The sequence below is a fragment of the Rhea americana genome, unplaced genomic scaffold (genome assembly GCF_003343005.1).
Source record: "Rhea americana isolate MKP2758 unplaced genomic scaffold, rheAme1 scaffold_76, whole genome shotgun sequence".
In the NCBI taxonomy this organism is placed as follows: domain Eukaryota; kingdom Metazoa; phylum Chordata; class Aves; order Rheiformes; family Rheidae; genus Rhea; species Rhea americana.
Genome location: NW_028186934.1, coordinates 1,357,130 through 1,372,239, shown reverse-complemented (window position 1 = coordinate 1,372,239; position 15,110 = coordinate 1,357,130). Strand labels below are relative to the sequence as shown.

Sequence of the window (15,110 nt, the reverse complement as noted above, 5' to 3'; positions counted from 1 at the left end):
CCTCCCCCAAACGAAGGTCTCCCTAAGACCCTCTCCTGACATATCTGTTGGGACAAAGCAAAGAGGAAAGCAGAGCCCAGGGAGGGCTGCTCCCGGGCTCGGGTTGGTACCAYGTCCTGCTGACTCCTGCTGAAGTTACCGGCCGCTCAGCACTTTGTAAGGTCAGGCCACAAATAAAGGCTTAACTTCTCAATGCGCTCCACAGGATTTTTTTTTTTGTCATACAAAAGGGGTAAAAATATTAGGATTATATGTCATAGGATTGAATTCGACAGGTCTAAAACCACTCTGYGGACACAGAGCTCCAGGAAAACACGGACAGAGATCTGAGTGACTCAAAAATGCGACTGCTATCATAAACTTCCTAGTGCAACGACTTGCTTTTTTTCCCCCTACTCCTCGGTGTGAAGTAAACCAGCTTAATTCATGGCTGAGATACAAGTTTGGTACCGCTAACCCCTGCCAATCCAGTCCTGGACAGATCCATCATGTTGGTTTAAAAGAAAAGAAAGCCCAGCTCTCTCGTGGYGTGCCTGCCCCAGCACCCACCGGGACCTACCCCACTGGCCGTTCTGCTGTGTAAGCCCCATCTCATCTCACTCGGTACTATGCAGCCAAATGTAAAATATATTTCTTCATAATGACCCTGTTAATAAATATTTCTCAAGAGAGCAGAAAAACTCTTAACAAGCTAACACTATTTGTTTATTTGGAATTCAATAGCTAGATTTATTAAAAAAAAATCCCCAGAAAGTGCTAATTGCAAAAAATTAAATTAAGCTAAGGCAACATCCACTCAAATGTTATCGAACCAGAGCGGGCTGCGTTGGCCATTCCCTGCAGCAGAGGAGAAGCATTACCCTCCAGTGCAAGGAGCATGGAGGAAAGATGGGTCTTGCCCAGATAAGATCCTTCCACCTCTTGATCTTTAATGCTCTTTGTCCTTGCAGACCCAGGTCATTGCAAACACAGTTTATTGCCAGATGTAGTTTTGAAGTGAATTAAAAGAACAATCTGTAGAGGGCTATTCATTTTGAAGACTCACTGCCACAGGTTGTAAGTGCTCCAATAAAGGAGTGGAAACTCCCAAAGGAAGGAAGGGTACTGGGGGCTTACACTACCTACCCAGGGACAGAGGAGCAACCCTCCTGCTCCAGGGTGCTCCTCCTCACCCGCTAAATCAGGATTCGAGGTTCATCCAGGGCAGAATGCATGGCTTTCTGGCTCAGGACTGAATTCAACCTGGGCACTTTCACCTTTCAAATACCCTGCCTGCTTGCTTGCATCCTAAGACACAAAGGAGTTTTTGAGGCTTCTCCKCTTCTAGTGCAGGCCTGTGGTTTGCTACGGGGTGCAGTGGGATGCAAGGGACTGCGCCTGGTGGCCTATAATGTACAGCTGAGGGCTTCAGCAAAACTTCACAAACATGCAACTGATGTAAGCTAAAAAAAAAAAAAAAAAGAAAAAACACACACACACTTTCCACCAGAAATTCACATTACAGTAAAGTTCACCAGCCCTAACCCAGCACCTGGCTCTTACAGACCTGTGGGCCACAGCTGGAAGCTGCAAGCAGCTTATGCATCATGTCTCCTCTGCCTTGCTGAGGACACCAAGGCAATGCACAAGAAAGGGGTATGGACCAATGCTCTTTCTCCRACAGCAGTGACTCCTGTATTTTACCCATTTTTGTAAGGTGACTCAGTGGAAGAGGAGATGAGAAGATTGCTTTCTGTATTTGAAAAGTTAAGTGCATCTTGTAATCCACCCTTTTTGAAAAATCTACCTTGTCTAAACTTGATGCTTGGTTAGGTCACACAATATAATCTTCACCGGTGAGGGAAAGGACAATCCTCTGCCTTGCTCCAGTGAAAAGCTGTGGGAATTAAAAAGCCTTTCAAAAAAAAAAAAAAAAAAAAAAAAAAAAAAAAAAAAAAAAAAAAAAGGAAAAAGAAAAAAAAAAGAAGAAAAAAAAAAGAGAATACAAGTAATTCCTGGGACACGAATGCCTGCACAGGTCGCTGGTTCAGCCTAGCACTGGCAGGGGACGGCTGGCAGGGACAGGCCACAAAGCTGGCAGCGTTCCCAGGGCCAGCAGGTGCCGAGAGGTCTGCGCTGCCCGGGGCTGTCCCAGACGCACCAACCTTTCTGCTGGCGGTCTCTCCAGGCATGTAGCATCCTGCGCAATGTCCTCGCCGCGCCGCGAGCAGAGGGCGGCCGTGCCCGAGGCCTTGCTGGCCCCATTCCTGTTACCCAACAGCACTCACTTGGCYGGATTGCAGCAGCTCTCGCTAATGAAGGCTCTGGTTCCCCCGCATCCCTCTCCCGCTATTTGATTATTTTTTTTCTCTTTTTTTTTTTAAACCTCTCTTGCCTTTGTGAGAAAGTCCACACAACGGGCTGTGCATTTGGAAGCCCTAATTGACCTCCTTCCCAGCTACAGAAGTGGGGGGAGTCTAAAGACGAGCGGGACCGGGGACGAGGGGCAGCGCGGTGGGACCGCGTGCTGCTGCGGTGCCGGCACTAGAGATGCAGGGATGGGGCAGTCTCCCAGGCTGCCAGCTACACACTTCCACTAGCACATTCAAATAGGAGAATTCAAAAACAACAAGAAATGCGTCAATCTGCCATTCTTAAGCACAGGGAGGAAAAAAACTCACAACATTTGGAAGCAGGCTATGTTTGCTTGGCACTTTCCATCTTTAGGTAATTAGTATAAAGGGCTTCTCAGGTAAACCTAAGAATAAACTGCAGATTTCAGGAGACACACACTTATCGCTGCAGCAAGCTTTCAAAGCGTAACTAGAAGATGCAGAGATCCAACTGGCTCCCCTTAGGCATCTCTTTCCTTCAATGCTGTGGAGTCAGACCTCAGCAGCAAGTCAAACTGCATCAAAATTCGAAAAGGTACAAAAAACGACAAGCAAGAAATGTCTCTGAAGACAAACACTCCAGCAAGCATGAAAGCCTCAAACAGACAGCCTGAACTAACATTCACAGGATAGTGCTCCCCCTCCTTCCCTTCCTCAAACTTTCTGAAAGTCCTCTTTCGAGGTTGGCTTCTTAGCTGAGAGTGGCAATGTCGGAGCCTGGAGGAACAAAACACCTCCAAGGACCAAAACCTATTTTGCAGTGCATTTTCAATCTCCCAGTTTTTACCCACAGAACACTTGTACACTGCTCTTATTCTGCTTTTATRGGGAGAAGGCTAAGGGCAGGGAAGACATGTGATTTACCAAAGGTCACCCAAGAAGTCTACAGCAGCAGGGATCTGACCCCCRTTTTTCTGTACACTAGATCAGGCTCTAGTTCACTAGACTAACTTCAYACTCATTAAATATTATAAGCAAGTCAACAAAAACCCAGCAGACACCACTTATCTACTCAGAGCAAGATGTGTCCTCCTCATCTGCTTTCCTGCAGTTCAGGGTTGCCATTAAATCAATACACTCTGACAGAAGATTCATTATAACCCATTAGAGCCTTAGAGGAACCAAACGTCACCCACTGGCCACAATCATACTCCTATAAGATATTAAGGTGACTGTAGCCATGAAAGCTTCAATAGGACAAAAACTTACACTTCCTGAAAGGGAGAGCAATGCTTTCCCATGGAATAACTCAAATTTTGAAAAGCTAGCCATTTTCTCGACAGCTCCACTCATGCCCTGCCTCCCAGGTTCAAGAATACAGTGGGTGGCTGTATGCACAGGTATGTCGTCGTGAACAGGCGCAACGAGCCTGACCAAAGCACAGTGACTCCGAGCAACGTCAAACGGGGCCACAAGCAAGCGCTCAGAATAATCTGACTTTGGGACTTTGGTCTCTTCCATTTCTTTGCATGGAGGATCAACAAACGATCGATTCAAGTTTCAGACTACGCCACACCGCGTTGCTGCGTGGACGGACAGCTTGAGCACGCGCGTGTTCACAACAGCAGAAATCCGCTGCACAGAGGCACTGAAAGGGGTATATCAACTCTCATGAAACACAGAGGAGAAGCGAGCCATGYCGTAGCTCAGTCTGCAGCAGTTATAAGGCTAGAATGTGAAAAATGTTGTACATTTAATTTTCTGCTCTTCTCAGATGGCACAGATCACCCTGACAATTTACAAAGTTTGTCTTATGAAAAWTTTTTTTCCTGGGAAGTTTGGAGGCCTTTATGATTTTTTTTTTTTTAATTTTCACTATTTAGTCATCCCATACTATCCTGCTGTGGCTCCACTGGCATAAAACAGATCATACATCCAGCAGCATTGGCCCACAATCACATAATCTATGGATCTAGGGGCTTTATAGCTCATCAGCRTACTGGCCCACTTTAAAAGTCCATGAGAAGAGCCAAGAGAGAGGACACAGATGAGAGTTCCTGGTCCAGTCAGTCCTATGGGAGAGATGGAGAACGTACTAGAAACGGTTCAAGACATCTGCAGAGCGGTTGCTTGCATGAAACCTCCTTTAATCCCAACCTGTTGGGGAGAAGGCTCTTCTCCACACTCCTCTACCTTCCTTAATCATGCACGGCGCCCACGCAAACCGCACTGCAAGTGTCACCACCAGGAAAGCACCTTTTCCAGACCGTCTCCCAGCTTTGTTCAGCACCTTCAAAGGCAGCTCTTTTCCCCCTGTGCCACTGCAGGTATTTTTGTCTTGCCAAACTGCAGCRTATTTGCAAAGGCAGAGCACAAAGCAACACAAGGAAGGGTGGACAAATGTCATTTCACAGACACATCGCTCTGCTCATGACCTTCACCCTGCCCTTACCCTTTATGAACTCGGGGTGTAGGGGGGAGAGAGACAATAAATTAATTCAGGAACACTTTTAATCACCATTCATAATCTGCGTTCTGTGGAGTTGAAATGTAAAAAGCACCTTTCCTTATATTATTCAGCAAGCAGAGAAGTTAACGTGACATATTGGTGCGTAGGTGTGTGTGGGCTGGTTCCTGGGGGGGAGGGAGGGTTGAGGGTTCTCTGTGTGTTTCAGAGAAACGAAGCAGCACAAGATGTACCAGTTGCTCTGGTAACAAAGCTTTTCTTTTCTTTTTTGCTTTTGCTTTTTTTTTTTTTTTACTATTTTTTTTTGTTAATGAAACATCAATTTAAGCATTTTCCAGTTCAGACTTCACTGTCTGTATGGCAAAAACAAGCCCATATTTTAGAGATACACCATTAGATATTCCTCTTCTTAGGATATTTTAAAATTAAAGGGAAGCTGACAAATTGAGGTCATCAGTTTTCATTCTGATAACGCTAGTMTGCGTTATCGTATAGCAGCCTGATAGCCCAGCCCTTCACTGCGACCCAATAAGAACAGATATAATTTCACAGAACCATCTCCGGGAGCCCCTGCCCATGTAACAGGCGGCGCTCGTGGTGGTAGGTACCGTCGCCAGCACGCAGGCTGACACCGCGCCACCACGAAGGGCATCGCCTTTCCCGTAACGCAGCGAGCCATTACAGCGGAAGCGATGGCTTAATATTTAATACTGTTCTTCTAATACAGGATTATAAAGCAGCTTGTAAGTCTTATAAATCCACTCAGACCCTCACGGCCTTTGCACGACCTTGAAGGTACTACCACGAAGGGCATGGGTGCCCGCCTGCACAGATCCRGTTACAGGGGCCCGGGCTACCCGGCTGTGGATGGGCTCGGTCACAACCACTGCCCAAACCGTATCAATCCCGAAGGGAAGCAGCACCGCTCCTGAACGACACTGGACAGGGAATGTCGGATTTGCGCCACTTTAACCGTGCTGCCTTCTGCGTAATACAAAGCAATCCAAATGGGAGGTTACCTAGGACAACTCCACCATACGTCTTCTGCAGCCCGTACTGACCGTCAGACCGTGACGATGGACGGATACGCGCACACAGTTATACTCACAGCCCGCTGCGACAAGCGGCAACAGTAAACTCTGTAGAAGAGGCTGAAGACTGAAAGAGTTGACCCAAAGCTGAGGATACAACATTACAAGAATATATCTGGCTCAAGCAGCACCCAAATTTCAGTTTACTTTTCTCATCTTCTTATTGTTTATAAACTAAATRCTTAAAATGCACCCTAAGATGCAACAGCTGGCCTTCTAGGGTTAGAGCTGTTCAGATTTCAAGATGATGTGGCCCTGAAGAATGACTACAACGGCACATCAAACCTCACGATACACGCTCCAGGCTCGCTCAGGACAGCGGTCTCCACCACGGGATGATTATTTAGACAAGAGGTGGCCAATAACATTAGCCCAGTTTGCCGGAAACACGTGTGGTTTTCATGTGTTCAGCCTGGTCTCTCAAGCAAGTCACAACAGTTAGTCTTCAGCTATAAAAGYTGTGTGTACAAACTAAGATTAATTCTTTACAGTAACAATCCCCCCAGGAAATAAYAACTTTGTGCAGCATGGTAACTTTTTCCACATGGCTAAAAGCAACAGTGATTAATTACCAAACCATTGGCCATCAGTCTTTCAGAAAGAGAGATAATAAAACAACCAATTACTGAAAAGAATTAATGCCGTCCTTGACTCACACTAATTATTTGAACTCTGCAGGGGTCTACTAATAGTGACCCAGGAATCTGCAGTGCCTCTGCTCTCACCAGGACTGTGYAATGGCCCAACACGTGAGGACAAAACAGCAACTTGGCTTCCCCCTGGGCCGGACCAGCAGCAGACCAAGCACTGCACAACGCTGCTCATCAGTTATCTTCTCACTTCCCCTCCCCTCAAAAATGTGAAAGAAATAAAAAGTCCTTAAAAAGCCATTCTTGGGCATATTTACCTGCTGCACTACAGCCCTCAGTGGTGGGACTCGCAGCAGTACCCCCAGAGGCAGCAAGGCTTTCAGGGTATGCACATGCAAAGCGGCACAAGAACAGCAGCATCTGAAGGGGCAGCACGTTCGTCATCCCGGCTCGCTCCGCATCTCCGAGTTCAGGGACGATACTACCGGGAACGGGCCTGCTCCCATGACGTTCTCTGTGGTTCAATCCACGCACCGAAGTTTGAGAGGGCTCCACTGGAAGCTGGGAACAGGCAATTTTGATCTTCAAATACTTTATTTACTTTCTCACACATATATGCTTTTCATCAAGCTGATCTCCTGGGCCAAACAGAAGGATTTGCCTCCAGACTAATCAGCCCTGGCCTCAGACAAATGCCAGTCAGGTAAAAACAGAGTAAAAACTGACTTGAGATGCATTTTTCCCATCATTTTCCCCCCAACATAGTACCCCAGACATACACAACACTGTGATATAGAGAGCAAGTGTAAAGATACYGTGTCATCCCCTTCAAATGGATGGCTGCCTAACTTGGGCCTAAAAGCAAACCTCAGAATGAAAGTTGAGCTTTAAATACATGCTCAGCTTAAAATAATAAAACTTCTGAAATGCTTTTCCTCCTGACGAATGCTCATTGGGTTTAGGCAGCTCTGCTCATAGTACCTCTGAATATATCCCCCGGTTTGCAAGGCTGTACACAGCAAGCACMGAAATCACTAGCGAGCTGCCGCCACGGCACCACAGAATTTGGGATACCAGTTTTATGTCTTCCTAGAGGTTGCCACGGGGAGCCAAACGCCGTCTGCTCTGTGTCCTAGACCCTGTTACGCTAGAGGAATGGAAAGGCTRAGGGAGCAGAGGAGCCCCTCATCCCCTTTTAGCGTCCCCCTTTCCCCAGCAAATGCCAGTAAAAGGCAAGGGTGGGCTTTGGGGTGTCTGCAGCTCCCAGGAGGGGTCTGCACTGGGCAAAGGCAGCCTGGTGCTCCCCAGTGCTGGCAATCCTGCAGGAGCAGCTCCCAACCCTTCAGCAATGGGACCAGCTTGGGGATGGGGCAAAGAAATCCCCTGATCTAAGCAATCCTATGCAGGGTGGYGACCGGGGGGAGCAGTACGGTGGTGGCACGCAGAGGCAGCCGAGCAGCCCCTTCTCCCACCCAGCAGCCACCAAGGAGCTGGCTCCCAGGGCGGCAGCTGGGCCGCAGATCCTGCATGCTCTGAATGCGAGCACGGAATAATACTGTGTAATGGCTTAGCGATTATACGGCATTTACCAGCTAATTAAACAATCAATAGTTATTGTGCAGTTATGGAGTTAGCCCACAGTACTGCATCACGTACCCAGTAAAATAAAGCCTTGCTACAGCTGTAAACAGAGAGCTGCGTCTCCAATACGCCAAGCAAAGCTAGRAGCAATAATGAACATTGTCCTCTTGGTACAGCCGGGAAGAAGCATGTGACTATGTAATCTTAACATCATTTATTTCCCTATTCAATGCTGTGCAATTGTACTTAAGGTGAGAGAGTTACAGTTACCAGCAGAGCTATTTACTGATTTTTTTTGGTTTTGTTGTAGGGTTATGTCTCAAACATAACGTTGCCAATAACATAATTGTTTGTTTTCCCTTGCTTCTCTGCAGCTCTCTGCTTCCCAACGTCAGAAGCGGGGAGTCCTTCACAAGGAGYGCTGTGAGGGCAGCAGGCGCTTCCTGGCTTAGGGACTGACCTCAGTGCTGAYGGAGCGAGGAAGAAGCGAGAAGGCSAGAGGAAAAGATCTTACTCAAGTCTTGCATCTAGTAGGAACCTTAATTGCTACTAGACCCCTGAATTTCTGATCAAGTGAAGCACATACAAGTCTAAAGTAGCACTGTACCTGATTTAACTTAGGTAACTCCTTGTGAACCATGCCTCCTTCTTCAGCATAGGGTGTGCTTCAAACAACAGTGCAGATTAAATACTGCAAAGCGTCTAGCACATTAGTTTCACTATTGAGAAGACTACATCAAAACCCAGCTTCGTGAGGCYGCACACACTAGCAAAGCTGTGCATGTGCAAGAGTTTGTACAGCCACTGCCAAAAACAGACCTGAGCAACAGCTACACCTCTCTTCAGGAGCTCACTCCCACCACTCAGCGGCAAGGAGCTCCCAGATAGTCACCTAATAAAACTGCCAATAAAAACTAAAGCAATCCTCCAGTGTTCAAATTATTTAATGCATAATAACTAGACCACAGGATGTTTTCCCCAAGTCTTGGAAAAATCTGTTGGAAAGGTATTTCTGAGCAATCGCAGATCGTTTTAGTTTCAAGTAGCATATTTATTGGGGTGTTTTGCACACCAGCAGTTCTAGCTTTGATGATTTGATTTATCTATACAATCGTAAGTACGCCTAGTATTTTAAGGACCTTTTTGCTTGCTCTCTAATGTAAAATAGAGATAAATGGTAATAAAAGTATTACACAATATACAAGAAGTATCTCCACCCACTCCAAAGGTGGTTTAGTGATKTTTGTGTTCACAGTTTTGCTTTCATTCATCAAATACCCTCTGAAAAACAGTGAGGCAAAGGCTCAGTACCCTAAGACCAAATCATTGTATTCCAGTTGGCCATTCCTTTGAACATCTAGAGGAAAAAAAAAAAAAATCACAAAAACACAAAAATCCTGTACTGCAACAAACGTTAAACTGCAGCTRGCAAACGCTCAAGTCTTTCGTCAAAATCAGTTCACAATCTGTTCCATTAGATGCAGGATTATTTGAAAATAAACACACACTTCCAATTCAATTAGAGAGATATACCACCACCAATGTGGGCTCTCATCAAAAAGAAAAAAAAAATCAAGCTATTCACAGGAGATTGTTAGGCAGTGAACAAGGAACATTGATTCTCTCTGCAACTACATGAAGCCAGAGCCTCCAGTTGTGGGAAGGGGAGAGATACAGAAATGGGTTACTGATAAGAGCGTTTCTAGCATTCAGTTGTCACTGATGTAGAGCCAAAGCAAGGCTGAGGTTCACTCTCGGGCAGGTACTCCAGGGAGCCACCAAGACAATTCTTTAACCTGCAGTTCTTAAGCAAAGAAAGGCCTTTACTTGAAAATGCATAGATAAATCCAAAYCAGCTATCTTTTCCTCAGGAGCACAAGTTTCAGAGAAAGAGGCTTTGATCTACACAAGCATCACACACCTGCCTAATGGTATCTTCAAATCATGACCCAGAAAGTGGGATCAAATGAGCCTGGGCAGCTGGCTTTGCCCTAGCGTGGGCAGTGAGATCAGACAAGGTGTAGCAGACCCAACTTGAGCAGAGGCCGTGCATTCCCCTAGGGAGCTGTTCACACGCACCAGACTCAGCCCCCTCATCTTTTCTCCTACTAGCCAGGAGAAAGCATGTGCTGCAGCAGGGGCTACCCCACCCCTCTAATACAACGGTTTCCGAGATTACTCCACAGCTTACCAGCAATCCTAAACAGCCTAGAGTTGGTCACGGGACACAAAGCTTGGTAGTGCTTCTACCTGAAGAGTTTGAATTCAACACATTTGCAGAAATAACGGYTCTTGGCCCAGAAAGCCCGAGTATGAACTCGGTTCTGTTAAAGAGAACCGAGTGTGAAGAGCTTCTGTACTAGAGTTGTGCAACTTCGCACAACTTCAACCTTGTGCCTGAACCTTGCATCTCCATACTAGGTACATTAAATACCTTTCTGACTCCTGACACTCAAAACAATTTTACAGACATTGACCCCTAAGCTGTCCATCGGATGTGATTACTGAGACCATCCACTGATTAAGTACTGTAGGGAATCACCATACAGGATCTTCTAGAGGCAATTTCTAATAGTCTTCAGCAATTAATAGTCTGTTGCCTGTCTCATATAATACAGATGAAAAAAAGGTACTTCACAGCAATGTCATATTGCGCCCATATTGAACCAAAGGATTTAACACACTAATAGCTCTGAAATTCTCTTGTGTGCGTGGCAGTCTTGGACTAGGTAGATGGAAAAATTGCTGACATGAAAAGTACTTTGCTATGGTTTTCATTACCTTCCCCCAAAATCATGATCACCCCCGACACACACTGGGAAACAAAGAATGATGAAATGGGGGGGGAGCTCCTTTTATAGCACTTTATGTCACTGCTCTGATTGCTCTTATTGTTGTTGTACTAAGAAACATTTCTCAGAATCCTCATCCTGTCAAGGCTGTTATATCGTTCAGTCATCAGAACAATATTCAGAACCATGTATTTTTTTATCCATGCAAACGGAAAGTTTTCACTATAAACCTTGCAGGCCTTGCCACTCAGACCCAGCTCTTTCCAGGTCCTGGGCAGCCAGACTGGTGACTGTGTCAGAGATTGAAAGTGTCCTTGCAAATACGACTGTGGCAACGTTAGAGCTTTTGCTGTTAAAGTCAAATTTTCCGCAAAAATAGCAGGGCTATTGTTCTCCTTCTGCAGATTTGCAGCAAACACAGGATCCTCTACCCCTCCTGGAACAAATGTCTGAATTTTGCCTTTTCCCATACGTGGTACCTTCCAAAGGGCCAAAGGGAGAGCTAGTCTTCTCGTTTGAGAGAGAAAGATCAGCAGTGGAAAGGAGGGTRATTTACACCACAGACTCAAAGCAAAAGCAGCAGGAACAGGTCTCATTTCCCTATTCCACCTCTTAAGACATATGGTCTCAGCTATTCTGCACATCTTACTCAGACGTTCCCGGGTGTCTCCACGGGCTCTTCAGGCTATCACCCTTTCTGACGTCCTTGCCTGGCATACAATAGACTTTCAAGTGACTACACAGACACTAATTCCCTGGGAGCCCTAAGCTTTTGGATCCCTTCCTATGGGATGGCAGCCACTCGTAGCACATAGGAAACAGGCAACATAGGTGTGCACAAGGCTTAAACACGAAAGTCCAGTCTAGGAAGCAAGAGACAGGCTGAACACAGCAATGAATTTTATTTTCCACATCTAGAATAGAACCAGAGAGAAAACAAGGATAGTGATGTGTACAGCTCAGGTAGCGCTGGCACAGCAGGGTGGCGATATCCGAGATGTGATTTAGATTGGTTTGAAATGGCTGTGGAACAATAACCTAAGTACAGTAGGTATTACCTCCTAGGTACTAACAACTTCAAGTATTAAAAAAAAAAAAAAAGAAAAAAAGAAAAAAGAAAGAAAGAAAGGAGCCAAAGGGTCTAGTGTCTTGAAAATCGATCTATCTGTTTTGCTGCAAGAGATAAACACAGTGGTAACATCTGGCAGCAAGAAAACACAGACATCTTATTTCTGCACTTGCTTTTAGGGTGGGACACTATAAACAGTTAAGTATGCTTTAAGTTACCTTTAGTTTATACCCACTTGTTCCACCCCAAGACTTCAATGTAAGTGAATTCAGAATTCAGTCTTAGCATGAATTCATAATTCAACACTTACTAATTTGGTTTGGACAGCAGCTTTTTGCCCCTCCCAGTCATCATCCTGTCTGGCACTGGTATCATATGAATCATTTGGAGGACAATCTGATTACTCCAGTAAGTTAAAGACTGTTAAGAGGACGACTGTTTTTGTACAGAATGAGAAAAGGGAACACCAAAGTGTTCAGAATATATTACCTCCTGGAAAATCTACACTGTAGTGCTTCTGGATGTTTCATCCTCACCCCTCCTTAAGCAATATATAGATGCACCGAAAAAATCAAATACTGCAACAGGAAACACAATTAGTAGAGCTGTGCAAAGAACAGCACAAACATAGACAGTTTATTTCCCTTTTCTGCTTTCCACCACAACACTATGCTTTCAAAAGGACATTACAGTCACATAGTTTCCACTGATTGTTAGAAATATGCACAAGTTAAAATTAGGTCACCCTCCACCATTATTTTAGCAGCTGAGAACAAAAACAGGTTAGAAGCAAGCTCATGTGGCTGGCCGCAGTGAYTGAGAAAGCACCTTTATTTCCATTGTTTTATCACCCTCTCAGAGGAAAACAACTGACTTCAAAACAAATAGTAGAGGGAAAAGATCCCTAGAATACAATAACCTTGACAAGAAARTTTTCTGTTTTTTATAAAAACTTATTCCAGTTCAAAAATTCACACATTTTAAACTCCAGAAGTTTCAGTTCATCCTCGGTTCACTTAAATTCTTATCATATTGATGGGATTAGCCTACAGCAGTGGGAGGATGGGGAAACCAGAATTCAGAACAAATACTTCCTGACAGGTAGCTTTTTAAGCACACTTCCCTTCTTCTCTTCATTAGGGGCAGCCTACTATCTTTTAGTGCCTGACAGACAAGAGTGGTGCCTTCAGAAGGAAGACGAGCACATGAATACATTCTGTATAGTCAAAAGAGAATAGACACATAACAGGTAAATATGAGCCYTGTGTGCACACACGAATCCAGGTGCACAGATACAGAACTAGGGTTCACACATACAAAAGCTTTTGGAGAGCATGGCCCAGAGGAACTACTGTTGCCCAGAAGACCCAAAACAGTAGACAAATTCTACATGCATCTGTGCCAAGAAATATTGCAGTGACTTTCTGAACTCATCTTTGCATCATATACCAAGTGCAAATAAATCCAAGCTTTGAAATAATTCAGTTCCTCCTCAACACCCTCCTTCCTCCCAAAATCCACAAAAAACCACCAACAAATCAAATTCTGGACATGTCTCACACTAAGGTGTTTTGGGCAGGCAGTGGAACTTAGCACAGTATTGGCATTTTAAACATTTTCAGAGAAGAAGTTTATGGATTTAAAATTCTATTCTCCCCAGTCTCCTTAGTATTCCCACTTGCAAAGTTGCTTCCAGATGTTAACAGAGGTGTAAAAGCAAACCTATTGAGTTCTGTGTTTTCCTCCTGCAGCRGGTTTCTGCTGAGTAGAATGTGAGGCACCCAGCCTGCATGCTAGCCTCATGGTAAAAGCRGAGCACTAGACTGTAACAAACTCATTTTGTAGGCTATTGCAGCTGTAAACTCACTCTTCAGAAAAGATCGAGATTCATCTATTAAACCACAGACTCTTCACTCCCTCCTCATCACATAATCGATAAAAAGCAATTGAAGGAAGAAAAAAAAAGGTGATTCATTTTTTAGTGACAGTTTCAGAACTGATATGAATTGCTTATTTGTAAGAGCTCCATGTGCTACACAGTACTTCAAGAGAAGACCAAAAAGCAGAAGTTCAGCAAGGTTTCTTCTCAGGCCTGAAACCAGTTGAGCATAACCTAGCTGATGTGCTGGGATGCTCCATGTTTAACACATGGCCTAAGAAACTAGGATCTCTTCAGACACACACAGAGCCCTTACCTTATAAACCTGCCCATATGTGCCATTGCCAACAAGCTCCACCAGTTCAAAGATTCCTGCAGGATCCTAGGAGAAAAAAGAAGAAAAAAATTAATAAGCAACATTTAAACATTCTTCAAAGAGAGATCAATGTTTTACTGACGTGTTTTGAACATCTTAAAGCTTCCCAGGCAGCCCTGGGATTAGTAGCATTACAGTACCATTAAGTAGAACTGCTAGTCCAGCCTGCCCTGTGAATCGCCAGCCCTGTGAAGAGCTCCTATGCACCATGATGCATGGTCAGTGGGCAGCAGGAGGGCTCCCAACAGCAGCACCCTGCCCAGCATGAGGCACCTGTAACATCTGGGCCTCTGAGATATCAAACTGGTATTCAGGACTAAGCATCAATACATTTTACTGTCAACTGCCTTGAAACTTGAATATTCAGTGTGTGTTTTAAATAAAATAGCACATATATGCTATTAAAACTTAGTGCAAAGTTGATTCACAAGGAAGTTTAAGCCCAGGCTATCTGGCAGGGTGTCACTTTGGACCAAAACCAGCTTCCCTCTATTCTGAAGGTCAGCAGCATTAAGACACTTGGCCTGAATGTCGCTTTTGGTTTGGTGCGTCTTGGTCATCAACACTCTGGTCTGTCATTAAAATAACCTGACCTAGAGCAATGCTGCAYGAGAGTACAATTATCTGGAAGCTGACATCAAAGCAAACTGAGGAACCCAGCCCCACATTTCTCTTCTCCCGCGCTTCCCTGTTGAAAGAACAGTGTATACGGATAACAGACTGGCAGCCACACACAGGCGCGCACATACACACAAACAGAAATGAACTCACTGGCGTAGTTAGAAGATGATATAAGCTAAGAGGTATGAGGGACGCTRGGGAAAGAATAAACTCGTGCTGCTATTTTCTCATCTTGTTGGGTTTTTCCCTTCCAAAAGCTTTATTTTTACTTTCCCGCTCCTCCTCCTTTTCCCACACTCGTCACATCAATCTCTGTTAGCGCAATCCCCCTC

At 44.9% G+C, this 15,110-nt stretch overlaps 1 protein-coding gene across 1 annotated transcript in view; it reads right to left on the bottom strand.

The window, feature by feature from the left end:
• Window positions 1-14,717, bottom strand: part of TNIK (TRAF2 and NCK interacting kinase) — a 170,997-nt gene extending 156,280 nt beyond the window's left edge. The window contains exons 1-2 of the mRNA XM_085322308.1: window positions 14,586-14,717; window positions 14,098-14,163 (exon numbers count right to left, since the gene is read on the bottom strand). Coding sequence (XP_085178434.1) covers window positions 14,098-14,163; window positions 14,586-14,717 — 198 coding nt within the window. The remainder of the gene's footprint in view (window positions 1-14,097; window positions 14,164-14,585) is intronic.
• Window positions 14,718-15,110: the final 393 nt, after the last annotated feature.